A 27,511-nucleotide genomic window follows, 5' to 3' on the forward strand; every position below is an offset into this window, starting at 1 on the left:
GTCCACAAAACCCCTCCCCGACAGCCATACCCTCACTACCAAGTGACTGTGTTGATAGAAGTCTGCTGGCCTCAGAGGTCTGTGGCCCAAGAAATCTCAGCTGCTATCAGTGATAAACATGACCTCCCTGTGGGCGTCACCTCCACCCCTGTGCTGGACGGGCCTTCTCATCGATTTCAGTGATCATGAAGTTAATCAGCAGTCAGTACTCAAACATGTGCAGAATCAATGACAACTGAAATGATTAGAATCTGCATAAGGAGCGTATTCTCATGAGGTATCTGGGGCTTTTGAATGTTCTTGGATGAAACCAGAAATGAAAGGCTGCTAAAATGAAAGCCTGAAAGCCTTCTAGCTTTTTTTTTTTTTGTATTTTCTTTTTTTTTTTTTTTTTAGTGGAGACGGGGTTTCACTGTGTTAGCCAGGATGGTTTTGATCTTCTGACCTCGTGATCCACCCACTTCGGACTCCCAAAGTGCTGGGATTACAGGTGTGAGCCACCATGCCCAGCCAAGCCTTCTAGCTTTCGAGACAGAAAGAGGGAACCTGAAGATGATGGCGGGGGTGTGTGTGTGCGTGCGCGCATGTATGTGGTGGGGGTTAGAGGGAGGGTGGTCTGTAGGGAAGTGAGCTTTGGCAGGTGCAGCCCGTGGAGGCAGCTGGGGACAGGATGATTGGGAATGTCTCCCGTGGAGGGGACAGCCTGAAGCTCGCGGGTGTGAGCTGAGAATACCAGCTCAGGCGGGAAGGGTGGCAGTGGTGTCCACATGGGCCAGCCGCACTGGTGGAGGCCACAGGGCACCAGGTTGCCCCCTGCAGGCAGCCCCAGCCCAGCCCAGCCCTCCAGGTCAGGGCCCACGGGGACAGTGATGTGCTTAAAGCTCTGCTGCCCGAGGAAGCAGGAAGCGGGAAGCCGGCAAGAGGGGCGCACCATGCGCTGGCAGCCTCCCGACACTGACAGAATGTCATGATCCAGCCAACGAAGAGGTTTAAGAATGAAGCCAGGTCACCTTTCCACTCCCCAGTGCTAAGTAAGGAAGAATCTGTCATTACTGAGTAGACTGATACTTACAACCAGGCTTTTTCCATTTATCCAATTCCCTGCAGTAAGAACGACGGCGACAGTACTTTCTTCACCAAGCGTTATCCACACGATAAATACACTGACAATGACACCTTTTCATTTTCTAACACTGAAGACTATCCAGGGTTGGCCAAAGTGTCAGTGCTCTCACTTACAATGCCAGAGCTGTGATTTTTGGGGGCAAGATTCTTTTACCTGAAAAGGCATTATCCAACCTCAATAAAGCAGCAGGCTAGGCGAACATCAACAGCTACTAACATCACAAAAAGAGACAGACGTCCACATGTGCCTCCTCACTGGTGAAATTCTCCAGCAAAACACAACAGGCAAACACGCAAAACAGCAACAGACTCTGAGCAGGGCCTGAGGTCTAACTACCAATTTACAGAAATACAGGAGACATGGGGGAATGCAGAAAGGACGCCATCAGCAAAACCCAGATGGGGGACACCCTCCAGGACAAATGACTGGTTCTTCTACAAAGACACTGCTAAGGACAAGAGGCAGAGGGGGGACCTGCAGCTGGAAAAGGCCTCACGAGACCTAACCACCAATTACAACGTATGGAGCTGATTTGGATCAAGATTCAAACAACTACACTGTAAACCATTTTTCTTTTCTTTTTTTATGAGACAGGGTCTCTGTCATCCAGGCTGGCATGTAGTGGTATGATCACAGTTCACAGCAGCCTCTAACTCCTGGGTTCAGGCGATCCTCCCACCACAGCCTCCTGAACAGCTGGGGACTACAGACATGTGCCACCGCGTACCTAGCTCATTTTTATATTTTTTATCTATATAGGGTTTTGCTATGTTGCCCAGGTTGGTCTAAAACTCCTGGGCTCAAGGTGATCCTCCCGCCTTGGCCTCCCAAAGTGTTGGAATTACACAGACATGAGCCATTGCACCAGGCCTCAAAGACATTTTGAATGAAGTTTCAAAAGCTAGCATTCCTAAACCAAACCATGCCATTGTAGTCTACAATGAGGCAGGTCTACGTTCCCAGACTCCTCAAGGCTCACGTGTAGGTCCGGGGCAGGCACATTTTAGAAGCGCATCCATTTCATATCATCGAGAGACTCCATGCCTGGGCACCACTCACAGCTGAACAAAGGCCCCGGACACAGGTATAGGGGCCTGGCTCCTTCGCCCCAAAGCAAGACAGCTCCTGGATCAAGGGGTGCAGACACCACCCCCCAGCCTCCTCCCCTTCACCCACAGGTCTCACGCCAGGGCGCACTAACCTCGGCCAACCCAGCCCGGGAGTGATGTCCAGCCGCGCTGCTCCCCACCCCACCATCACCTCACCTTGTGTTACTCTCTGCATGGCTTCTAGCGTCGAGGTTTTTGTTTATTTTTTATTGTCTGCTTCCTATCACTAGAACAGAAGTTCTGAAGAGGCAGGCAGAGTTTGGCCTTGTTCTCCTCTATCTGGAGAGCCCGCACCAGGGCCTCGTGCCCAGCAGACATGTGCCATGGCGGGAATGGATGAATTGGTTCCAGGAGCCCAGGCCCTCCATGCTGGGCCCCCGGAGGCACGTTAGGGTTATCTTTCAGGGTTATCTTTAACCCTAAACCCCGTGCCTAGAGGGTTTAGGGTTAAAGATAACATCCACAGTGCCTGGGAGTAAAGACTTTCTGAAGAAAGATGAAGTTACCACTTTTAAGTAAGCCTCTCTTCAGAAAAGAAGAAAATGAAAGAAAATGGTGATTCAATGGCTAAAAGACTGCAGCCAGGCAGGAGAGATAAGAAACCTAATAAACTCTAGCAAACTAGGGGCGACTGTGTGTAAACTCTCACCCACAAGATAGAGTCCACATGAAAGAAGGGCTGAAGTCAAGGAGGTGAAAGGCTGCATGACAAAGAAGGGAATCTAGAGGATCAAAGGCGGCAAGGCCCCTCCTCCCTCCTCCCCGGGGACACCACCCTCCCCCTGGGGACAGAGCAGAGCAAGGCGGTCACCGCAGGAACAGCGACCTGTGCCTCCCAGTCGGGGATGGCGAGTCCAGGACACAGGACGCCCCGCTGTGGCTTTACTCACAGGAGCCGCGGTCTCGGGCTTGGACCCCGGGGCCTTAAAGGTGGATGTCGTTCTGGCCGCATCTGCTCTCCTGTCGGCAGCTGCCCCCATGGACAAGCATTCCAAGTAGTCAGGTGGGGGGATGACAACACTGCTATTCTCAGACAAGTTCACGGTGCTGATGCTTCTCACCGGCGCGGGGCTCAAACCCAAAAAGGACACAGCACATGTTGGATAATGTCTCACCACCAAACCCCAAACATCCTCCATGACCCTGACCAAGGACAACAGTAACGGTACATCACCAATCAAAACCTGATCTTGATCTCACACACACAGGCACACACAGTACATATATCAATACAAAACACTGTATTTTTTAAATTTTTTTGTGACAGAGTCTCACTCTGTCACCCAGGCTGGAGTGCAATGACATGATCTCAGCTCACTGCAACCTTTGCCTTCCAGGTTTAAGCGATTCTTCTGCTTCAGCCTCCTGAGTAGCTGGAATTACAGGTGCATGCCAGTGTGCCCAGCTAATTTTTTGTATTTTTAGTTGAGATGGGGTTTCACCATGTTGGCCAGGCTGGTCTCGAACTCCTGACCTCAGCTGGGATTACAGCGTGAGCCACCACACCCGGCCTAAAACACTGTAATGTTTTTAGCGGTTTCTAAACGTATCCTCACAAGAAATTTTTTTTTTTTTTTTTTGAGATGGGGTTTCACTGTTATTGCCCAGGATGGAGTGCAGTGGCGTGATCTTGGCTCACTGCAACATCCGCCTCCCTGGTTCAAGTGATTCTCCTGCCTCAGCCTCCCAAGTAGCCACGATTACAGGCGCCTGCCACCACACCCGGCTAATTTTTTTGTATTTTTTTCTTTTTTTTTTTTTTTTTAGTAGAGACAGGGTTTCATTATGCTGGCCAGGCTGGTCTCGAACTTTGATCTCAGGTGATCTGCCTGCCTCGGTCTCCCAAAGTGCTGGGATTACAGGCATGAGCCCCTGCGCCTGGCCAAAAAATTATTTAAAAGACATGACAAAAGAGAGGAAACCTTTTAAATTAGGGGCTGGCTCTTGATTGATTTAATCTAAGGAAAGAAATTGGAGACTAGCAAAAGCTAGAGTGAGCAATGAGCTAAGAGTTAAAAAAAAAAAAAAAGTGTAAACACTTGAAATTTTAACATCCTAAAAGTGTTACTCAGTTTTTGTTCCCCAGCACAATGGCATTTTAGCTCTTCTGCTAGGGATGAAGATTGCAGATAGCAACAGACCCTGGGGAATGCAGCATCGGACCTGGAGGCCTTCTACCTGGCTAGCTGGATGGGTTATGGGGGTTTCGTGAACTTCGATCCTCCCGCCTAAGCCTCCAGAGTAGATGGGACAATGGGCATATGCCACTATGCCCTGGCTAATTGTTTATTTTTTTGTAGAGATGGCGGTCTTGCTATGTTGTGCAGGCTGGTCTTGAACTTGTGGCCTCAAGTAATCCTCCTGCCTCCATCTCCCAAAGTGCTGGGATTACAGGCACGAGCCACCGTGCCCGGCCAGTTTCCTCATTTTTTAAAGTGGGGGCCCACCTCATGGGTCTGCTGTGAGAATTAAGTGAGCAAATCAATGCAAAGCCCTTTGGACAGTCTCTAGGCGATAACTACTGTTATTATCTGATCTGGAACACGGATTTGGGGGTTTTCGTCATGGAGGTGCTCAGCAAAGCCCATCAGTGTATTTCAAGCCATGGGAGTGGACGAGATGGCCCAGCACAGGCAGGAAGGACGGACCCAGGGTGACCCCCAAGAACACTGATGTTTAATTCATGGGCAGAAGAGGGGTGCAAAGAGCTGGTGAGGCAGAAGACAAACAGCACAGGTCAAGCAGCCGGGGCCAGAGAACATTCCAGAAAAAGCATACAACAGCGTTAAGGGCTGTAAGATAAGGATGGTAAGATAAGTGTAAGATAAGGATGGAAAACACATGCCTTGGGTTTAGCGACCAGGAGGTGCAGGGGACAGGGAGGGAGTTTCAGAGGGCCGCAGGACTGTGGGGAGTAGGTGGCCTGGGCTGGGTCTCCTCACGGCAGCAAAGCTCGGGGACAACAGAAATCACGGCAGACAGCACTGTGAGCCGCGGTCTCATCTCTGACTAGTCCACGAGAGCTGAGGCTTAGGGCAGGGCCTGCGATAGAGCTGGACGGTGGTGTGTTATGGAAACGACAGGGCAGGGGTTTCTGTTGCTGGGAGACCTCAGCCACGTTCAGGGCTACCTTGGCGTGGGCTCAGTCACTGCTTCCGTCTCATTTTCTTCCAGCAACTTCGTGTATGACGATGGGAACCAACCCCTCCTACCGGCAAAGAGGGAGAAAAGACCCTATCAGCAGTAGACAAGTGGACAGCAACCCCCTCAACAGCCTGGTGAGAGCTCAGGGCAGACTGGTCCACTGCTCCAGAAACGCCCACGTGTGCAGGAAATGAAATTAAGGCTTTTAATAGGTAAATATGGACTTTCACGTACACTGAACAATGTGTATTGTTAATTTTTCTTTTTTTTTTTTTCTTAATAGAGACAGGGTCTCGCTCTGTTGCCCAGGCTGGAGTGCAGTGGTGCGATCACAGCTCACAGCGGCCTCAAACTCATGGGCTCAAGCAATACCCCCGCCTCAGCATCCAAGTAGCTGTGACTAGAAGTGTGCACCACCATGCCTAGCTAAAAAGCAATATATGTTGTATGTATAACATTGATTTGGATTACTCCTCTTTTTTTTCCATATTGGTTTTAATACATCTGAACAATCTGTCTAGAAAACTGACAAGCTAGTTACAGGAAGGCTTGTGCACATAATTATGGCTGAAATTAAGAGGATTGCATTCAAACTACCTACGTGCTAAACCTTAACAAAGTATATCTGATATGCAGATTATCCTCAATAAATCAAATGCTAATTTTATTTTATTTTATTTATTTTTTTGAAATGGAGTCTTGCTCTGTCACCCAAGGCTGGAGTGCAGTGGCGCTCACTGCAACCTCCGCCTCCCAGGTTCAATCCCAGATTGTCCTGCCTCAGCCTCCCGAGTAGCTGGGATTACAGGCGCCTGCCACCACACCCAGCTACTTTTTGTATTTTTAGTAGAGATGGGGTTTCACTATGTTGGCCAGGCTGGTCTGGAACTCCTAACCCCAGGTGATCTGCCCACCTCAGCCTCCCAAAGTGCTGGGATTGCAAACATGAGCCACTGCACCGGCCAAATGCTAATTAAAAAAAAAAAACAAAAACAAAAGAATGTTTAAACTACTTTCAGAGAGGTGACTTCATATGCTCTAATAACTATGCATGCATCAAATGTATCTCTACATGCACAGACAGATAGAAAATAGCCTGGGATCGAATAACTTGAGTTAACTAAACTAGAACTAAACCATAAACTTAACTTTGGCTAAAACGTGAGCATGTCCACAAAGACAATTTGCAGCTTGGCTGCTCTGGAAGGGAGGGGCCGTCTGGAGCCCTGCGGGGACCACCACGCCCAGACTTACGCCTTGGACACGTCGTGTTCTCCATAGAGCCAGCCATCCTTCTCCTCGGGGATGAGCAGCGTGATGACGTCTCCCTGTGCAAAGCTGAGTAAGGTCTTGTTGGTGCCCGCAGTGTGCGGGAAGATGGTCTTCACTTTCTGCTTCTTCATCATGTTCAGTCCCGTTGCAACCGAAACTGATCGCTGTAAACTGGGATCTTCGGAAGTACCTGTTGGAGGGAGTGTAGCAGTCATGGCTTTTCGAAGCATGAGAATCAATAGGCACGTTCCAATGAGCAAACCCCAGGAATCCACCTATTCTCATCTTGCCGACAACGCTCCTTCCACGGAAACTGACCCTGTCCTATTTCCTCGCTTTGATCATTGCCCAGAAGGGACAGGGACTGTTGAGAAACAGAGGCAGCGTGCAGCCTGAAGGCATGCACCATGCAGAAGAGGATCCCTGCGGCTGCGGGCTCTTTTCCAGGCCCAAGGACAAGGCAGCGTGTGCCGGGTTGATCTGCTGCACTATGCTTTAGCCAGGATGGCTCTTCTTAGAGAGGCAAACCGCTCCGACACCAAACTGCCCTCACAATTCCAATTGCAAAGGCAGGCTAGGGCCACAAACCCAATTGCCAATGTCCACAAAGAAAAGAAGAAAGCTGGAAATGCAGTCGGTCTTGCCATGCTGGCCGCTCAGCTTCTCACCCCCAGGCCTAAGAAGGACGAGGTGAGGATGAGTTCCATTTACAGAGTCCTCACCAGGTGCCAGTCACCGATCTCAATGTCTCACAGCTGCCATCCCGCCAGGCTCCCAGGAGGAAGGCGCTGCTATTATCCACAGGACAGACCCCACAGCTGGCAAGTGGCTGGGCCTGGAACCAGCTAGGGCAGGTTTGTCCCATACTCTCTACTCATGAGCACGAGGCTGTGCTGTTCATGTCTCCATTCAAACACAGACTGATATTTCCACTCCAGGGGAAAAAAGGTAGAAAAAAATATATATATACGTATGTATATACATTTGAGACAGAGTCTCACTCTGTTGCCCAGGCTGGAGTGCAGTGGCAGGATCACAGCTCACTGCAGCCTGGACTTCCCAGGCTTAAAGGATCCTCCCTCCTCAGCCTCCTAAGTAGCTGGGACTAAAGGCACACACCGCCATTCCAGGCTCATTTTTAATTTTTTTTGTAGAGACGGTGTCTCATTATGTTGCCCAGCCTGGTCTTGACCCCCTGGCCTCAAGTGATCCTCCCACCTTGGCCTCCCAAAGTGCTGGGATTACAGGTGTGAGTCACTGTTCTGGCCCTTTTTTTTTCCGTTCAAATTTTCCCAGGCTAGTAATACAGCAAGCATCTTTCATTTAAAACAATGCAAGATCTCTTTCTTCTTTATTCTTGCAGATTCTTCATGATTACAACATAAACCTTGCGCCCCCTTAACCTGCTACTCTCTACCTCGCTGGTGTTGAACCCACCAGCAATTTTCTTTTTCGAGACAGAGTCTCACTGTGTCTCCCAGGCTGGAGTGCAGTGGTGTGATCTGGGCTCACTGCAACCTCCACCTCCTGGGTTCAAGTGATTCTCCTGCCTCAGCCTCCTGAGCAGCTGGGATTACAGGTGCGTGCCACCATGCTTGGCTAATTTTTGTATTTTTAGTAGAGACAGGGTTTCACCATATTGGCCAGGCTGGTCTTGAACTTCTGACCTCGAGATCCACCTGCCACGGCCTCCCAAAGTGCTGGGATTACAGGCATGAGCCACTGCGCCCAACCCTCCACCAGCAATTTTCATTCTGCTTTTACCAGTAAGAACCAGAGTCATCTGAATCACTGGGATGCATACAGTATTACATACTTTAACTGTGTATTTTAGTTAACTGACAGGACTTCCTTCAAAGGCAAATGCCTACACACCATCATCTTCCTCTGCTGGGCCATCCTAGTCATCATTCTGGAAAACTCTGTTCTTTTGCCCAATAGCTTCACATGTTCCGGTACAGGGCTCTCTCTCACAAACAGCTTGACTGCTGCAACCTTCACACCATGGGGGTCTGTGAGACACCCCACGTGGATGGGTTGGGGCCACGGCACAGGTCTTCAGAGTCCTGGGTGCTAAAGACTGTGCAGAAGGATGGGGTCTGACCAGTGAAGCAGCCGGCAACATCTGCAGACAGTAATTGGCTCCAACTTTTGTTTTTGTCGCACTGTCACCCAGGCTGGAGTGCAGTGGTATGACCTCGGCTCATTGCAACCTCCGCCTCCTGGGTTCAAGTGATTCTCATGCCTCAGACTCCTGAGTAGCTGGGATTACAGGCGTGAGCTACCACGCCCCGCTAGTTTTTGTATTTTTAGTAGAGATGGGGTTTCACCACGTTGGCCGGGCTGGTCTCGATCTCCTGACCTCGTGATCTGCCTGCTTCGGCCTCCCAAAGTGCTGGGATTACAGTCCTGAGCCACTGTGTCCGGCCCCAACTTGTTGAAATATAGTCAACAGAATTAAGAAATCCAAGCTGGAACTTAAGTTCTTCACAGAGCATGCGGTGCTCTGTTAGAGATGATGAAAAACACTGATTAGGATTCAAACCAGCTAGGCATGGTGGCTCACACCTGTAATCCCAGCACTTTGGGAGGCCCAGGCGGGTGGATCACCTGAGGTCAGGAGTTCGAGACCAGCCTGGCCAACATGGTGAGGCCCTGTCTCTACTAAAAATACAAAAATTAGCCAAGCTTGGTGGTGCATGCCTGTAGTCTCAGCTACTTGGGAAGCTGAGGCAGAAGAATCACTTGAACCTGGGAGGCGGAGGTTGTGGTGAGCTGAGATCGCGCCACTGTGCTCCAGCCTGGGCAACAGAGTGAGACTTGATCTCAAAAAAAAAAAAGAAAAGAAATTTCAAACCAAGCTTATTGGTAAGCTTAATGATCATAATTTTGTCATGTTGATAATTATGAAGTGCTGGGAAGGGAAGAGCGTGGTCCCTTTAAATGATATGGAACTGGAAGGAAAGTGCTGGGTAGAGGAGGGTGTGGTCTCTGGCTAGGGTTCCACTCCCACGGACCTAGGTGAGGACAGGCATTTCCTGCCCAAATGTTGCATTTCCCAAGACCACTCTGGCCTGCCATGTCCCCATCCTGTGCCTATAAAAACCCTCAAGACCCTAAGCAGGCAGACACACAAGCTGCCGAACGTTGAAAGGAGCACGTTGCTGGAGGAACAAACACAGTGGCTAGGTGTCAAGAGGGAGGCACCGACAGGCTCCAGCACGCTGGCAGGCCACTGAGCAGAATGATATGGAGTTTGGCTGCGACAGGTGGCCAAGGTCACTGAGTGGCCCGACTCCAGGGGAAAACCTTCCCACTCTATCCCCTCCTGACTTCCCCCATCTGCTGAGAGCTACCTCCACTCAATAAAACCTTGCACTCATTCTCCAAGCCCACGTGTGACCCGATTCTTCTGGTACACCAAGGCAAGAACCCGGGATACAGAAAACCCTCTTTCCCTGTGACAAGGTAGAGGGTGTAATTGAGCTGGTTAACACAAGCCACCTATAGACTAAAACTAAAACTAAAACTAAAAGAGCTCACGGTAACATGTGCCCACTGGGGCTTCAGCTGTAAACATTCATCCCTAGACACTGCTGTGAGGTTGGAGCCCCACAGCCTGCTGGTCTGTCTACTCCCCTAGAGGTCTGAGCACGGGGGCACTGAAGAGGCGAGCCACATCTCCATCGCAGGCCCTGCAAGGGGGACAAAGGAACCTTTCCCATTTCAATGTGAACTTTTATAGCTAATTTTATTGCAAAAAAAGTTTTATTACAATTGCCACCAAATATGGAACACACAGCGAGGCTATGCATGTTTCTTATTTATTGATTGATTGACTGATGGATTGGCTGAGACACAGTTTCCCACTTGTCACCCAGGCTGGAGTGCAGTGGTGTGATCTCAGCTCACTGCAACCTCTGCCTTCTGGGTACAAGCGATACTCCTGCCTCAGCCTCCCAAGTAGCTGGGATTATAGGCAGGCACCACCACGCCTGGCTATTTTTTGTATTTTTAGTAGCGATGGGGTTTCATCATGTTGGCCAGGCTGGTCTCAAACTGCTGACTTCAGGTGATCCACCTGCCTTGGCCTCCCAAAGGGCTGGGATTACAGGCGTGAGCCACCATGCCTGGCCTCCATTTATTTGTAAATAGATAATTCTCAACAGTATGTTTACTCTGGATAAACATCAGTCAGTGTGTAGAACTGGTAAATATCAGAGAAATGTATCACTTATCAGAGCGTCTCACAGTCTACTCCTGTATTTCTTCTGAACTCACGCTCTGCAAAGCCAGGGCTGAATGTATCCACCATACCTGCTTGTTTACCCCCAGACCTTGCAATACATTTATCCAAAATATTTATTTCACAGCTTATCTTAAAACAAATGTAAAAGGTATCTTCAAATAAATCAGACTGAATCTCTTACCTGTTGAATTATTTACCCGTTGTGAATTTGAGGCAGCCGTGGCTGGGTTATTAAACATATCAATCAAGGGACTGGTATATGCTCTGCCTGAAGGAGCGGGGGGCATCTTTGGTGAGCATTTAGAAAGGGTGTTGGAATCTTTCCTAACCTGTGAAAAATTCTTTATTAGTCCAATATTAGTATAATGCGGAACTGGAATTACACAGATTCCCAAGGCCGTTTTTTTTTTTTTTAAATAATAGGCTATTTATTTATTTATTTATTTTGAGACAGAGTCTTGCTGTGTTGCCCAGGCTAGAGCACAGTGGCGCGATCTTGGCTCACTGCAACCTTCGCCTCCCGGGTTCAAGTGATTCTCGTGCCTCAGCCTCTCGAGTAGCTGGATAACAGGCACGTACTACCACGTCCGGCTATTTTTTGTATTTTTAGTAGAGACGAGGTTTCACCATGTTGGCCAGGCCGGTCTCAGACTTCTGACCTCAAGTGATCCACCTGCCTAGGCCTCCCAAAGTGCTGGGATTACAGGTGTGAGCCACCATGCCTGGCCACATTTCAGGGGGTTTGAGATGGGCAGAAAGAGTGGATCCATGTGTTCAAAGTACCTGCTGCATCCCAGTCTCCACAAAGAGCCCAAGTTCAAAGATCAGCAAACTACGAATGTGTGAATTCATTACTGTGAATACTTTGACGCCTATTTTTTTTCCTGAAGTGCCTTACGTTGTGATGAATGCCATCAGAGTGTCTAATTTATTCTGAGACACCTATACTTCCTTCCTTGGGAGTAAACTTAGTTGGAATGATTACAATTAAAAACAGTAAGTATGGCTGGGTGCGGTGGCTCACGCCTGTAACCCCAGCACTTTGGGAGGCCGAGGTGGGTGGATCACGAAGTCAGGAGATCGTGACCATCCTGGCTAACATGGTGAAACCCCGTTTCCACTAAAAATACGAAAAAATTAGCCAGGCATGGTGGGGGTGCCTGTAGTCCCAGCTACTCGGGAGGCTGAGGCAGAAGAATGGCGTGAGCCCAGGAGGCGGAGCCTGCAGTGAGCCGAGATTGCGCCACTCACTGCACTCCAGCCTGGGTGACAGAGCAAGACTCCGTCTCAAAAACAAAAAAAACCAAAAAAACAAAACAGTAAGGATAAAATTTCCAAAACAAAGATAATAGCGCCAAACATAGTATAAAACATGTGCCCAGCTTATGGTGGTTCATGCCTGTAATCCCAGCACTTTGGGAAGCCGAGGCAGACAGATCATGAGGTCAGGAGTTTGAGACCAGCCTGACCAACATGGCAAAACCCTGTCTCTACTAATAATACAAAAATTAGCCTGGCATGGTGGTGCGCCCCAGTAATCCCAGCTACTGAGGAGGCTGAGGCAGGAGATCGCTTGAACCTGGGAGGTGGAGGTTGCAGTGAGCCGAGATCACTCCACTGTACTCCAGCTGGGGCGACAGAGCAAGAAAGACTCCACCTCAACAACAACAACAAAAAACAAACATGTGCCCAGTTACCTTCACCCCTAAAGGTAAAGGGATAGAGGTGCGAAAAGGTGGTCCTGGAAGTAATAAAGGAGGACCTGTGATTCCCACCAACACAGGCAAATTTGGCCCAGATCAAGTTAGGAAACACATGATTGAAATCTGGAAGAGAAAACTGGTTCCTACCACATTGCTTCTCTCAATCATGGGTGAAGGCTGAGGCGTTCCGGACACGGGGGTAGAGGCTGGGGTCTTTATTTCTTCGATCATATTCATGATTTTCTCTGGCACTTTGATGGCATCAATACAGGTCTCCTGCCACAGAGGCAGCTTGGAATTCAGTAGTTCTGCAGACTGCAAAGCCAAAAGAAGAAGACTAAAGACAAAGAAGATTGTCTGAAGAGCTGAGAAAAATGACATCACGTCATATCGCTGATAACAGATTACTGGCTTAGCACCAGGAGTGTGGGGGCTCTGGGTTAAACTTGGTGAGCACTTTAAGCACCTAGAGGATCAGCTGTGTCTCACCAGCTGAGAGGGGGCAAAGGCTCTGACTCAAAAGGAAATTTCCTGATCCCTCAGTGTGAATATAGAGCATGGGACTAATACGGGGATGGTAAATGGTTAAGAACAAGAACAGAAACTCAAAGGGAGGGAGTGAGCAATCTGTATGAATCCCGTTTTCCAGGTGGCCTCAGAAACGCCAACCATCACTTTCTCCCTCCCACTCCTACTAAAAGCGGTGCCTCCAACGCAGGCCACCGGCCCGGGAGTTGACTCTGACTGATTCAGACATTAGAGAAGTTAATCAGACACTGTCCTGAGAGTCTGTCTATGGGGAAGAGGGACTGTGGGTGAGTGGTGGGCAGTGCTGAGGGACGCCCCCACCACAGGCCAAACAAGGCTTTGCAGAGCAGACCTGACCAGCAGGGGCGAGAACTCGCAACCCTGGAGGCAGAGCGCCCCTCCAGCACCCACAAGCCTGGCTCTGCTCCTGACAACTGGACTCTCAGAGGCCCCCCCAAGCGCTTCTAGTGAACACCTTTTCTGAACAGCACTCTGGTTGGGAAAGGGGAGGCAGGAGCCTGTCCTGCGGCTGTGTGCATGGCACTCACACTGCTTTTACTCAGCCTCTGAGTTTATCAAGAGTGGTGGGGGGCTGATGTCAGTACTGGGGAAGGGCAAAGCCCCTCTCACACCACCCTGTCCCCAAATGCCACCCCACCCCCAACTGTCACCCTGACACTCTGCAGCACCGTGGACCAGCTGCTGGGCCTGCTTCATCCCAACTCCACAGAAAGGACTGGGGTGCTTTAGCTGAATTAAGGGAAGTCACAAAACCAGTTTTCAGATACTTGAAGAAACTTCCAGTATAGAAAGGAGCAGATTTGGTCTGCGTCACTCTATAAAGCATTACTGGGACCGATGGTTAAGTCTAAGAAAGACTCTGCTGATAACTGGAGCTCCCTGAAAAGGTGCTAGGCTGCCTCATGACACGGTGGGGACGTCATGCAGGGAGAGAACCTTGAGGTCACCTCTGTCCTCTCCAGCCTGCGACCCCAGTGCCACAGGATGCCCTCACTCTGGGAAGAGAAGATTCTAAAGTGAACTCTACATTCCCGAAACTAGTACAGACGTGCTGTTGACAAAAGTGATCACCTAATACAGCAATTATTTCCTTTGCTGTAACCATTTTCTTCTTTTTTGAGAGAGGATTTTGGCTGTGTCACCCAGGCTGGAGTGCACTGGCACAATCACAGCTCACTGCAACCTTGAACTCCTGGGCTCAAACAATCCTTCCATCTCAGCCTCCTGAGTAGCTGGGGCCACAGGTGCACACCACACACCCGGCTAATTAAAACTTTCTCTTTTTTTTTTGGTAGAGATAGGGTCTCGCTATGTTGCCCAGGCTGGTCTGGAACTCCTGGGCTCAAGTGATCCTCCTGCCTTGGTTTCCAAAGAGCTGGGATTATAGGCATGAGCCACTGTGCCTGGCCTGCTGTACTCATTTGAAATCTTATTTAGTTTAGGGAGCTGAATATTCCTTTTTCTTCCTTTTTTTTTTTGAGACAGAGTCTTGCTTTGTTGTCCAGGCTGGAGTGTAGTGGTGTGATCTGGGCTCACTGCAACCTCAGCCTCCTGGGTTCAAGCAATTCTCCTTCCTCAGCCTCCTGAGTAGCTGGAATTGCTGGTGCCCACCACACGTGATTACTTTTTGTATTTTTAGTAGATACAGGGTTTCACCATGTTGGCCAGGCTGGTCTCAAACTCCTGACCTCAAGTGATTTACCCACTTTGGTCTCCCAAAGTGCTGGGATTACAGGCGTGAGCCACCATGCCCAATCCTGAATATTCCTTAAAGTTGTAAAAAGTTTACAGAAAATACAACATTTGCGTACATACAAGGCCAAAGTATTTTTCCTTTAAAACAAAGACAAAGCTGACTTATATTCAAGCTCTTGCAAAGCTTCTCCTATATTGGAACATTCTCTAACTTTACTATGAACAACAATGAATTTCTGATCTCAACCAGTGCTAGTTTTGGATGTTTACAAAGGCCCAACAGAGTTCATAATTTAAAACAAAGGGAAGGAAATGTGACATGTGTTGCATAATGATTCCTGGGGGTTCGCACCTCACAGCTGTGTGTGTTGGAAGGAGGGTGATGAGGTCATTCAGTTGAATAAACCAGGAACCAATACCACCAAGAGGAATGAATGCATCACTGAGCCCAGCTGTCCTGATGTGCGTGAATGGGGGCCCGTGGGCTGGGGCAGAGCTGCCTGTGACCCCCGGACATGGACCCATGAAGGGAGCATCTCAAATTGCCCAGGTGGGATAGACCTGAGCCTGCTGGGACTCACCAGCAGCCATGGTGAAGACACTGATGCTGAGGACACATCAGAAAGGGCCTGGGGAAAGCTGACTCGCAGGTGAGAAGAGCAAACACGTGCTATTTTTCAATGATGAAGCATTATTTTATGAAGGACTTTAAATATGGATGTATTATTAATTAAACATTATACATGGACATTTGACCATTTCAGCTGTATTTCTATAAGTTTATATGTTCAAGTTGGCCAAACACAGTTTCTCTGGGATCTTTTCATTGGCAAAATGGCCCACTGCTTTATATTGGGCATGTGTGGAAGGTGAGTGGTGTGCATGTATGTATGTCTCTGTATGTATGGACTGATTGAGACAGGGTCCTGCTCTGTTGCTCAGGTTGGAGTGCAGTGGCACAATCATAACTCACTGCAGCCTCAGCTTCCCAGGCTCAAGGGATCCTCCCACCTCAGCCTCCTGAGTAGCTGGGACTACAGGCACATGCTACCATGCCTGGCTAGCTTTCTTTTTTCTATTTTTTATAGACACAGAGTTTTGCCATGTTGCCCAGGCCCACCTCAGCCTCCCAAAGTGCTGGGATTACAGGCATGGGCCATGGCCCAGCCTTCTGGGGCATTTAAATATGAAATAAAGTTATTAATACACTCAAGGCAATTTGCCAGCACACCCACCTGTAAGTGATAATAATGTATGTGATTTGCAAAGCCACAGTGCTTATCAACCAGAAAGCAGAAGCGCCTCTTCTCTTCAAGCAGAGCCTCTTTGCAACCATCTGCAATGAATTTCTGGATTTCACTCTGACGAGAAGTAACGGTCTCCACGTACTAAAAAAAAAAAAAAAATAATAATAATAATTACATAAGTATGACATGAGCATCAGATAGAGTGCAGCCTGATGTTTATCTTCTGCCATCTTTATGCCTGCTTTATTTAAATAATAGAGTAAATACATGAGAGGAAAGAATGCTGTAACCTGACCTAAGCAGATACCATTGTTCTCCTTGAGGTCTCTGACTCATGTGCAGAGACAAGTTGCCCAAGGGCTTGACATTCCTACGGGGCGATTTGCACAAATATTATTTTGTACTCCAGAGATATGATCATGTCCTACTGGAAAGCACCATGGGCTTTGGAACCAGAAAGTTCCGGGTTTAAACCCAGTTCCAAATGCCAACAATACATGATATGCTTTGGCTGTGTCCCCACCCAAATCTCATCTTGAATTGTAGCTCCCATAATTCCTATGTGTTTCAGGAGGGACCTGGTGGGAGGTAATTGAATCATGGGGTCAGGTCTTTCCCGTGCTATTCTTGTGATAGTGAATAAGTCTCACAAGATCTGATGGCTTCATAAGGGGGAGTTTCCCTGCACAAGCTCTCTCTTTGCCTGCTGCCATCCATGTAAGATGTGACTTGCTCCTCTTTCCCTTCCGCCATGATTGTGAGGCCTCCCCGGCCATGTGGAACTATGAGTCCATTAAATCTCTTTCTCTCGTAAATTGCCCAGTCTTGGGGTATGTCTTTATCAGCAGCATGAAAATGGACTAATATGATTTAACCTAAGCCTCATTTTCTCCATCTGTACAATGGGAATACTAACACTGATTATGGAGAGTCCCTTCTTCTTTCAGAGCCAGGATAAAAAGCCCATGTTTTGGCAGCAGGTCACTGATTAATTATACTTAACTCAGGAAAACTCTACAGCCTTCAGCTCTCAGTCAAAATGCTTATTTTTAAAAACTGATAATTATATATTTATAGGGCACATGTGATAATGATCAAAGCAGGGTCCTTGGGTGCCCATCACCTCAAGTTCTTATTATTTCTATGTGTTGGGAACATTCCAAGACCTCTCTTCTAACTATTTTGAAATAATGCATTGCTGTTAACTATAGTCACCCTACTCGGCTATTGGACACTAGAACTTATTTCTTATTTCTATGTTTGGACCCATTAACCAACCTCTCCTTCATCCACCCCCCCAGTTGACACACTGACCATCCTCAGCTATCTAGAGAATGACAGGTAACCGTCATTCTACTCCCCACTTCCATGACATCGACTTCAAAACTTTTCTTCTTTTTTTTTTTTTCTGCAACCTCTGCCTCCCAAATTCAAGCAATTCTCCTGCCTCAGCCTCCTGAGTGGCTGGGACTATAGGTACCTGCCATCACCCCAGCTAATTTTTGTAGAGGTGGGGTTTCACCACATTGGCCAGGCTGGTCTCGAACTCCTGACCTCATATGATCCTACTGCCTCAGCCTCCCAAAGTGCTGGGATTACAGGTGTGAGCCACCATGCCCGGCCAACCTCTCTTAAACTGTACAAATTGTCAACAACAAAAGAAAACAAGATATTGCTGAAAAGCTCACCTCAATTTCTTTGTGTTCATATTTGAGTGCGTTTCGGCTTCCTTGGCTTTTCCTTCTGATCTTCTTCAACTCAGCTTGGGATTTCTCCAAAGACTCTAATTTATTCTTGTGTTCTGTTTGGTATCTTTTTAGAGTTGCCTGTAGGTTAAATGGCTGTGCTTATTTTACTGTGGCACCACACAAGTTGTCACACAGTTGCTTTTGCTCACACTTCTACTGTGTGTGGCTCACTGGGGCCCTGAAACCCTCACTTCATGCCATCCTCACATTGGCTGGGGCCCCCACACCCACACCAGTTCACACCATCCTCCTGCTGGCTGGGGTCCCCATGCCCACATTTCGCACCATCCTCATGCTGACCAGGGCCCTCACCCCTCAGTTCACACCATCTGCATGTTGGCTGGGACCCTCACCACACAGTTTACATCATCCTCACACTGCCCAGGGCCCTCACTCCTCATTTCACACCATCCTTATGCTGGCTGGGACCGTCACCCCGCAGTTCACACCATCTCCATGTTGGCTAGGACCCTCACCCTGCAGTTCACATCATCCTCACACTGGCCAGGGCCCTCACTGATTTCACATCATCTGCACAATGGCTGGGACCCTCACCCTGCAGTTCACACCATCCACACACTGGCTGGGACCCTCACTCATTTCACACCATCCTTACATTGGCTGGGACCATCACCCCACAGTTCACACCATCTGCATGTTGGCTGGGGACCCTCACCCCACAGTTCACATCATCCTCACACTGGCCAGGGCCCTCGCTCCTCATTTCACATCATCCTTACGCTGGCTGGGATTGTCACCCCACGGTTCACACCATCTGCACGATGGCTGGGACCCTCACTCTGCAGTTCACACCATCTACATGCTGGCTGGGACCCTCACCCCACAGTTCACACCATCCTCACACTGGCCGGGGCCCTCACTCATTTCACACCATCTGCACAATGGCTGGGACCCTCACTCTGCAATTCACACCATCTGCATGCTGGCTGGGACCCTCACCCTGCAGTTCACACCATCCACGCACTGGTTAGAACTCTCACCCCTCAGTTCACATGGCCTCCTTCATTCAACTTTAACGTCTTAGCTTTGTTCTAAAGGTTACTGTTTAAATGAGGAGCCCCCGACCAGAAGGCAAGTCTCGGAGGACATCTTCTCTTTCTTTTATTCCTTCTTTCCTCAAAGGCTTTTTGATGCTGGGTGGTTAACTTTCTTCTGCCACCCAAAGTCTCAAAGTCCTATCCAAAGCACTTAGCCACTAAGGTGGTTGCAGCAAGCCGAGATCACACCACTGCATTCTCCGCCTCCTGGGTTCAAGCAATTCTTGTGCCTCAGCCTCTCCAGTAGCTGGGATTACAGGCGCACACCACCACACCCGGCTGTATTTTTAGTAGAGACGAGGTGTCACTATGTCAGCCAGGCTGGCCTCGAAATCCTGACCTTGGATCCACCCACCTTGGCCTCCCAAAGTGCTGGGATTACAGGCGTGAGCCACCACGCCCAGCGAACACAGGGTCTTAAAGGGACCCGCGTCAGAATTCAAATCCCTGTTTTGCCTATAATCTGTGAAGTGCAGATAAGAAGGGTGTCTGGCCAGCACGGTGGCTCACACCTCTAATCCCAGCACTTTAGGAGGCCGAGGCAGGTGGATCACGAGGTCAGAAGTTTGAGACCAGCCTGGCTAAGATGGTGAAACCCCGTCTCTACTAAAAAAACACAAAAATTGGCCGGGTGCAATGGTGGGTGCCTGTAATCCCAGCTAATTGGGAGGCTGAGGTAGGAGAATCGCTGGAACCCAGGAGGCGGAGGTGGCAGTGAGCCCCGAGATCACACCACTGCACTCCAGCCTGGGCAACAGAGCAGGACTCCACCTCAAAAAAAAAAAAAAAAAAAAAAAAAAGAATGGTGTCTATGTTTCGGAGTTTCTGAAGGGATAACAATTAGATACCATATGTAAATCACTTGGCATGAAATGCACCTTAGCAGCTGTCTGGGTCCTGTGGCCTCCTGCCGGGAGGGTGCAGCCAGGCCGCAGTCCTCACGACGACGACAGGGGAGGGATGATTCCAGGGCAACTCGCACACTCACTGCCACACGGGGGTCTGGGTGAGCAGAAAGGGGACTTTGGGTGGCAGGAGAAAGTTAAGTACTCTATAGCAGCAAGGGAAGATGGCAAGAGCCCTCAATACCAGGGCTATAGGGCCACCCTGAAGGGGACCTGCAGAAACCTGCCGGAATGGACAAAAGTGGACAGAGAAGGGGCGCCATGCAGGAGCAGTCTCTGCAGATGGGCCAGGGCACGCCGGGAGCCCCAGACGGCGCTCTCCCGCACACCACCCACAGCCTGAAGTGCTGCTGGCTTAGGAAGTGTTACGTCTGCATCAGCTGCAGCGACACAAGCACAAATGTCCTAGAGCGTGAATGTGTTCTGTGAAGACAATGCTTTCTGGAAGCAGTGTGATTTCCTGTAATACTTTTCCCTATGCTTTTTTTTTTTTTGAGATGGAGTCTTGCTCTGTTGCCTACGCTGGAGTGCAGTGGCATGATCTCGGCTCACTGCAACCTCTGCCTCCCGGGTTCAAGCCATTCTCCTGCCTCATCCTCTCGAGTAGCTGGGATGACAGGCACGCGCCACCATGCTCGGCTAATTTTTTTTGTATTTTGAGTAGAGACGGGGTTTCACTATGTTGGCCAGGCTGGTCTTGAACTACTGAACTGAAGTGATCCACCCGCCTCGGCCTCCCAAAGTGCTGGGATTACAGGCATGAGCCACCGCACCTGGCCCCTATGCTTTCTAATAAGATCCCAAGTGTTAGCAAAAACCAGCCCACGCAGCTCAAAGGGAGGTTGTCAGTTTCATGCATCTGGGCATCATCAACATGGAGCTTCACTCCTGTCTGCTGCTGATGTGTCAACAGTGGGAACAAGTTCTCCCCAGGCTGGGAGGTCAGACAGCCCAAGGCTGGGGCTGGAGGAAAACCATGCACTTACGTTCATATATTTCACGTCAAGTTCTATCTTCTTCTCCAGCTCATGGATAATCTCTTTGTGGAATTTTTTAAACTGTTAACAAAAGGAAATAAATTCATACCAGATCTGAGACTTTAAGCAATATAAGTTCTAAAACCTGAAACGAGTGTATTTTGTAAATAGAAACACAGATCACGTACATTTTCATCAAGACTCTCGTTGAGTTTCTTGTGGGTACTTGAAATCTCTATGAGGACATGTCCTGGGAACAAAAGCAGATATGTTAGCGGGAAGCCACTGTATATTTTTTTGTTTTGAGGCAGAGTTTTTGCTCTGTTGCCCAGGCTGGAGTGCAAAGGCACACTCTGGCTCGCTGCAACCTCCGCCTCCCGGGTTCAAACTATTCTCCTGCCTTAGCCTCCCAAGTAGCTGGATTACAGGTGTGCACCACCATGCCCGGCTAATTTTTTGCATTTTTAGTAGAGACAGGGTTTCACCATGTTGGCCAGGCTGGTCTTGAACTCCTAACCTCAGGTGATCAACTGCCTTGGCCTCTCAAAGTTCTGGGATTACAGGTGTGAGCTGCCACGCCAGGCCCATTGAACAGTTTTGTAAAGTATTAGGAAAAGTGAAACAGGGCAGGGAAACACAGAAATACACTGTCCTCAGGGTCTCTAAGCATCATCCCTGAGACATATCAGGAGCACGACAGGGTCCCCACAGTGGCTTCCAGGGGGACACAGCTGATAGCAAACAGCTTCTACAACATAATTAATCAGACAAATGCAAACTCTCTTCACATGAGTCTTTGTTTTGTCTTTTGTTTTTTGAGACAGGGTCTGGCTCTGTCACGCAGGCTGGAGTGCAGTGGCGTGACCTTGGCTCACTGCAGCCTCCACCTCCTGGGTTCAAGTTATCCTTCCACCTCAGCCTCCCGAGTAGCTGGGACTACAGGTGTGCACCACCACTCAGCTATTTTTTTGGGACATTTTCTGGGAGGGTTTTTCACCATGTTGCCCAGGTTGGTCTTGAACTCCTGACCTCAAGTGATCCGCCCACCTCGGCCTCCCAAAGTGCTGGGATGACAGGTGTGAGCCACCGTACCTGGCCCGCGTGGCCCTTTCTATATGTACTTTTTCCCTAAGCCAAGTTCTATATATCTGATTTAAATTTTGAAATTGTCTCACAAATGATTACTTCGGTCATCACAGTAGCTAACTCTAGGAATAAAAAATGATTTATTTTTATCGAATCCCCAGAGTAATCTGATTATCTGTCAGGCACGAGAGATAAAGCCTATTTCTTTTTTCTCACATTAGTTCTTACAATGTTTTGGAAAATACTAATGCCAGGGGAACCCGCAGCAGGAAGAGTGCGCAGCCTTGCCTCTCCTGGGAATACACCAGCCCCTGAAACCAAGCGCAGTCACGTGACGGGCAGGATGCTCCAGGACAGAGGAGCCTCACTGCCGAGGGCAGCAATCAGGCCCCAGGGTTTGCAATCACATCTTTGCAGTGAGTGGCAGTGCGCCAGCTCTCTGCCACCTTTCTACAGGTGACATCTGATAAAGGTGAACAAGGGCCTGTCTCTGCCAACTTATCTGCAGTAACCAAATGGGTTTCCTAGGGTCTGACACCTAAGAAATGGGAGAAACACATAGAATAATGTGGAACCACCACCATCAAACAATGCCGACCAACAGCAAAATGTGCCGGCGGACCATCCTACAGCTCAGTGGCCAGATAAAAAGGAATTCCAGGCCAGGTGCGGTGGCTCATGCCTGTCATTCCAGCACTTTTGGGAGGCTGAGGTGGGAGGATCACGAGGTAAGGAGATCGAGACCATCCTGGCCAATACGGTGAAACCCAGTCTCTATTAAGAATACAAAAATTAGCTGGGCATGATGGTGCGTGCCTGTAATCCCAACTACTCAGGAGGCTGAGGTGGGAGAATTGCTTGAACCTGGGAGGTGGAGGATGCAGTGAGCCAAGATCGCGCCACTGCACTCCAGCCTGGGTGACAGAGTGAGACCCTGCCTCCCTGCCCCGCAAAAAAGGAATTCTAGTGGGGAAGTGAAAGGCTGCAGGGGAGGAATCAGAATGAGGACTGTGGTAGAATATGGGGAGAGAAAGCACAGACTGGACAATGGCCTCGGCTATGATCACCATACAAATGACCCTATCGTGTCCTGTTCTAGGTACATTTGAAGACATGTGAGTCTGACACTGGCCACCCAGGCTTCCCTTGTCCCAGCTCAGGATTCAACCCTTGCTGAACATGACCACGCAGACGTCCCATCGGGCACACCTCATCCTTGACGTGTCTCAAAGTGACCTCTCTGGCTGCCCTGCATTCTCTAATTCCAGCTCTCAGCTGCCAGCCAGCCAAGGATCAACCTCTCACCCACGTGTAATACCTGACGATCCCTTGGGGATACGAGGCCATCATCGGAGCCACCTGTAGGGTGCAGCCATGTCCCTTCCTAAGCTCTGTGATCTCTTCCCTGCCCAGGACAGAAGGCATGGGGAATGGCGTGTGAAGTCACCAAGACATGTTCACCAGGTGATCTGTTCCACCAGAGATGGCGGAGGATTCTCCCATCCAACCCCAGCACTCATGTCCCACCACGTGGGCTTTTGAGGAGGTCCTCTCTCATGCCTGCCCAACCCCAATGCCTGCTTCCATCCCTCATCCTCTCTCTGGACTCCCAGCTTGTTCTTTCCCGGATCACCTTCCTCACAGATGCCAGGGATCTTTCCAAAATGCAGGCGTAACATGTTGCTCCCCTGCTCCCCCCATGGTGTTCCAGGGAAACCAGCTCCCGAGCTGTACTTCAGAGCCCTCTGCAAACGGTGCTACCTAGACAAGGCGGGGTCAGAAGCTCTCAGATAAGCAGAACTTGCAGGGTTTGTGACAGGTATATAACCTAGTCCTTAAGCCCTGTGGGATTTTACGGAGCGCTCTGACGGAGTAACTCTATGGCTAAACACGGGGAGTAAAGACAGAACCATCCCAGGGCTCAGGGCTCCACCCTCCGAGTAAGCGAGCTTCCCACTCCACATCCTTAGCAACGCCGGCTTCATCTTCCAGAACGCGGCATGAGAAAACCGACAGACCAGAATTCTTCACAAAAGCCGCCTTCACACAGCCAAGAACATAATTCCATTACTGTGCCATTTTATAGCCCCTCAGTCATTTCAGACACAATCTCAGTTACTTTCACATCTATTTTAAACCCACAAACAATTCCTCACTGGGGATGAAATATAAACAACAACAAAACCCACTCCAGTTATTTAGAAAATCAGACACTCTATTCTTGGCAAGGGAGATCTACTTAAAATAAATAAATAAACATCTAAAAATAACGTGGCTCAAAGCATTCGGTGATTTGAGCTAGAGGAAATGCATTCACATTTTTTTCTCATACTGTTCTCTTTCATGAACTTTATTTCCACAACCTTATATAATGTGGATCTCTGGGAAGCGTGCTGCCAAAACCAAGGTGTGTGCTGGGGTGGACGCCAACACCGTTGAACCTGGTGCTCCAGCCTGGTCGGGTCTCTGGGCACGCTCCATGCTCCTGCCCGTGGCTGCCCGCAGCACGGGGGAGAGGCGCAGTGAAGCAGCTCTTTCACTCTGCGGGCAGGCCGGCAACACCTGGCCTTGTTATTCCTGTCCCTCACTGCTCCTGGAATTCAGATGCCGGCCTCACAGCAGCTGGCCGCCGCGGAGTCCGCGGTCACAGAAAGAATTAACACACATCTTGGCTGCGATTCTGCAAGTAGCCGAAAGAGTATCTTGAAGCGGAAGATGAAAACACCCTTTATGTTCGATCTGCAGAAGTTTCATCTTAAATAGAGCAAGTGTTACTTTATGTTTAAAATGTGATGCCACATGGGTTTGTTTGCTCTTAGTTCGGTAACCTACTTTTTCAGAAATTACATTTCAGAAGGGAGAAAAAAAACCCCTAAGGGTGGGGAGAAGCAGGCACAGCCTGGACTCAGATGAAGCAAAGCTAAGCATGCGCCCCAATAAGAACCACACCACTGTGCTGTGCACACTGGGACGCCTGCTTCCTTTCTCCCCCAGTTATGTTTGGAGTCATCCTTTTGGGAAGAAACTCAGCGCCGTCATTACAGTACTGTGATTCAGTCTGAATAAGTGGCAATATACACGTATTTCAAAAGCAGGAACTCAACATAACTCAAAGACATTTTCTACCATCAATTTTTCCTCAATATTCACAGAAATAATTCACACAGAGTGTTACAGCTCTGCGAGAGCTTGTCTAGCAGGTTGTGGAAATCCCCAACAAAAAAAGCATGGTTAATGGTGGTATCACTGTGATTTTAGAAACTGTGAACAAATATGCCCAACATTTTGGACACTACTGTATAAAGAGATGCATTTAGCCAATAGGTGGTATGGAGTTAAAACAAAAAAAGAACAAAACTTCAGGAAGATTATTGGTATGAACGCCTAGAACATTTTCATTGGAAACACAGGGCCAGGTGTGGGGGCTCAAGTCCCAGCACTTTTTTGGGTTCAGGCGGGGCAATCACTTGAGGCCAGGAGCTCAAGACCAGCCTGGGAAACATAGTGAGACCCCCATCTCTACAAAAAAAATTTAAAAATTAGCTGGGCTTCACGGAACATGCCTGTAGTCCCAGCTACTCAGGAGGCTGAGGCAAGTGGATCACTTGAGCCCAAGAGTTCGAGGCTGCAGTGAGCTATGATGGCACCACTATGCTACAGCCTGGGAGACAGAGCAAGACCTTGTCTCCAAAAAGAAGAAGAATACAGTCATTGGACTATTAATATATTTTCTTCCTCAGTTCACAGTACAAATTTAGAGGAACCAGATGGAGATTACTAATGCACCTGAACTGCATAGGACATGTAGGCATAAAGATTCTTTCCATTTATATCTGATCATGGATAATCAGAACCTGCTTCATTTCCAGAGAACGCAGAGCAATGCCTGAGTCATGCACTACTTCCTACACATCACTACAAGTGGAATCAGACAGTAAAAAGTGGAAGCAGCCAATCTAGTACTGTTCTAAAGCTATGCCGCATAGATTAAAGTAAAATTGATTAAAAATATCATTGGAGGCCAGGTGCAGTGGCTCACGCCTGTAATCCTAGCACTTTGGGAGGCTGCGGCAGGCAGATCACAAGGTCAGGAGTTCGAGACCAGCCTGGCCAGTATGGTGAAACCCTGTCTCTACTCAAAATACAAAAATTAGCTGGGCATGGTGGCGGGTGCCTGTAGTCCCACCTACTAGGGAGGCTGAGGCAGGAGAATCACTTGAACCCAGGAGGCAGAGGTGGCAGTGAGCCGACATCAGGCCACTGCACTCCAGCCTGGGCAACAGAGTGAGACTCTAAAAAAAAAAAAAAAAAAAAAAAAAAAAAAAAAAAAATAATAATAATAATAATAATAATTGGGGCCAGGTGTGGTGGCTCATGCTCATGCCTGCAATCCCAGCACTTTGGGAGGCCGGGGTGGGTGGATCACTTGAGGTCAGTAGTTCGAGACCAGCCTGGCCAACATGGGAAAACTCCGTCTCTACTAAAAATACAAAAATTAGCTGGGCTTGGTGGCGGGTGCCTGTAGTCCTAGCTACTCAGGAGGCTGAGGCAGGAGAATTGCTTGAACCCAGGAGGCAGAGGTTGCAGTGAGCCAAGGTCGTGCTACCGCACTCCAGCCCGGGCCACAGAGCAAGACTTCGTCTCAAAAGATATATACATATAAAAAAAATAAATAAAAATGTCATTGGAAAAAGGACTTAATTTTTCTGACAATTTTCCAAGTTTCAAATGGATGAGGAGAAAACAGTGGAAGTAAAAGCAAACTGCTCCCCAACACACAAACAGGATGCATTAAAAAACGAGTATGGGCTCTAAAGATTAGAGTCACCCACACTGAATCAGTGCGGAGGCAGATTGGTAACCACAAACATGTGACCAAATTCGAAAGGCCCTGTCAGCATCTGAGAACCTGCAGTCAGTCCCTGGACGCAGCTGGAGGTGAGGTGCCCTCCTCCGGTCAGCACCAACACTACACAAGCAGCTGGGTGCGGTGGCTCACACCTGTAATCACAGCTCCCAGTTTTGGGAGGCCAAAGCAGGAGGATCGCTTGAGCCCAGGATATGGGCAACATAGTGAAACCCCATCTCTACAAAAGATACAAAGATAAGCTAGTTGTGGTGGTGGGTGCCTGTGGTCCCAGCTACTCGGGAGGCTGGGGAGGGAGGATCACTTGAGCCCAGGAAGTTGAGGCTACAGTGAGCCACAACTGTGCCACTGTACTCTGGCCTGGGCAACAGAGCAAAGCATGGTCTCAAAAAACCAAAACAAAAACACGTACGAACAACCAATGTGCATGAAGGGATGACCCCAAATAAGTGATAGGGTGAGCATTGCATGGATCAGTCCTCTGTGTCTAGCTGCTGACTTAAATAACAACGGCACTACATCCTAATCAATGTCTTACAAGGAGACTGTAGTTACTGTACACTGTGCTCAAAACTAACTAACTAACTAACTAACTAACTAACTAACTAACTAACTAACTAACTAGAGGGTATGCCACAAGAGCCGGCTTGAAGGAGCTAGTACTGGCCGTGAAGAAGCTCATCCTGGGACAACTTGAGCACCAAAATAAACGCAGTCATAAATTGCAAGTCATGGAAAAGTCTAGGAATCTGCGAGTCCACAGTAAACAGATTAGA

The 27,511-nt window shown here is 48.8% G+C and overlaps 1 protein-coding gene across 7 annotated transcripts in view; it reads right to left on the reverse strand.

The window, feature by feature from the left end:
* Positions 1–27,511, reverse strand: part of BAIAP2L1 (BAR/IMD domain containing adaptor protein 2 like 1) — a 104,960-nt gene that overhangs the window by 6,425 nt on the left and 71,024 nt on the right. For 3 of the 7 annotated variants that reach the window (XM_058442866.1, XM_058442871.1, XM_058442864.1), the window contains exons 4-12: positions 20,971–21,032; positions 20,792–20,863; positions 17,783–17,920; positions 16,083–16,235; positions 12,751–12,918; positions 11,082–11,229; positions 6,634–6,841; positions 5,366–5,443; positions 3,126–3,378 (exon numbers count right to left, since the gene is read on the reverse strand). In XM_058442866.1, coding sequence (XP_058298849.1) covers positions 3,126–3,378; positions 5,366–5,443; positions 6,634–6,841; positions 11,082–11,229; positions 12,751–12,918; positions 16,083–16,235; positions 17,783–17,920; positions 20,792–20,863; positions 20,971–21,032 — 1,280 coding nt within the window. Of the gene's footprint in view, positions 1–3,125; positions 3,379–4,838; positions 5,028–5,365; positions 5,444–6,633; positions 6,842–11,081; positions 11,230–12,750; positions 12,919–16,082; positions 16,236–17,782; positions 17,921–20,791; positions 20,864–20,970; positions 21,033–27,511 lie in introns of those variants that run through there. The other 4 variants (XM_032755903.2, XM_058442870.1, XM_058442874.1 and 1 more) reach the window with 3 other exon arrangements.

This window comes from Hylobates moloch, unplaced genomic scaffold (assembly GCF_009828535.3).
Source record: "Hylobates moloch isolate HMO894 unplaced genomic scaffold, HMol_V3 SCAFFOLD_1, whole genome shotgun sequence".
Lineage (NCBI taxonomy): Eukaryota > Metazoa > Chordata > Mammalia > Primates > Hylobatidae > Hylobates > Hylobates moloch.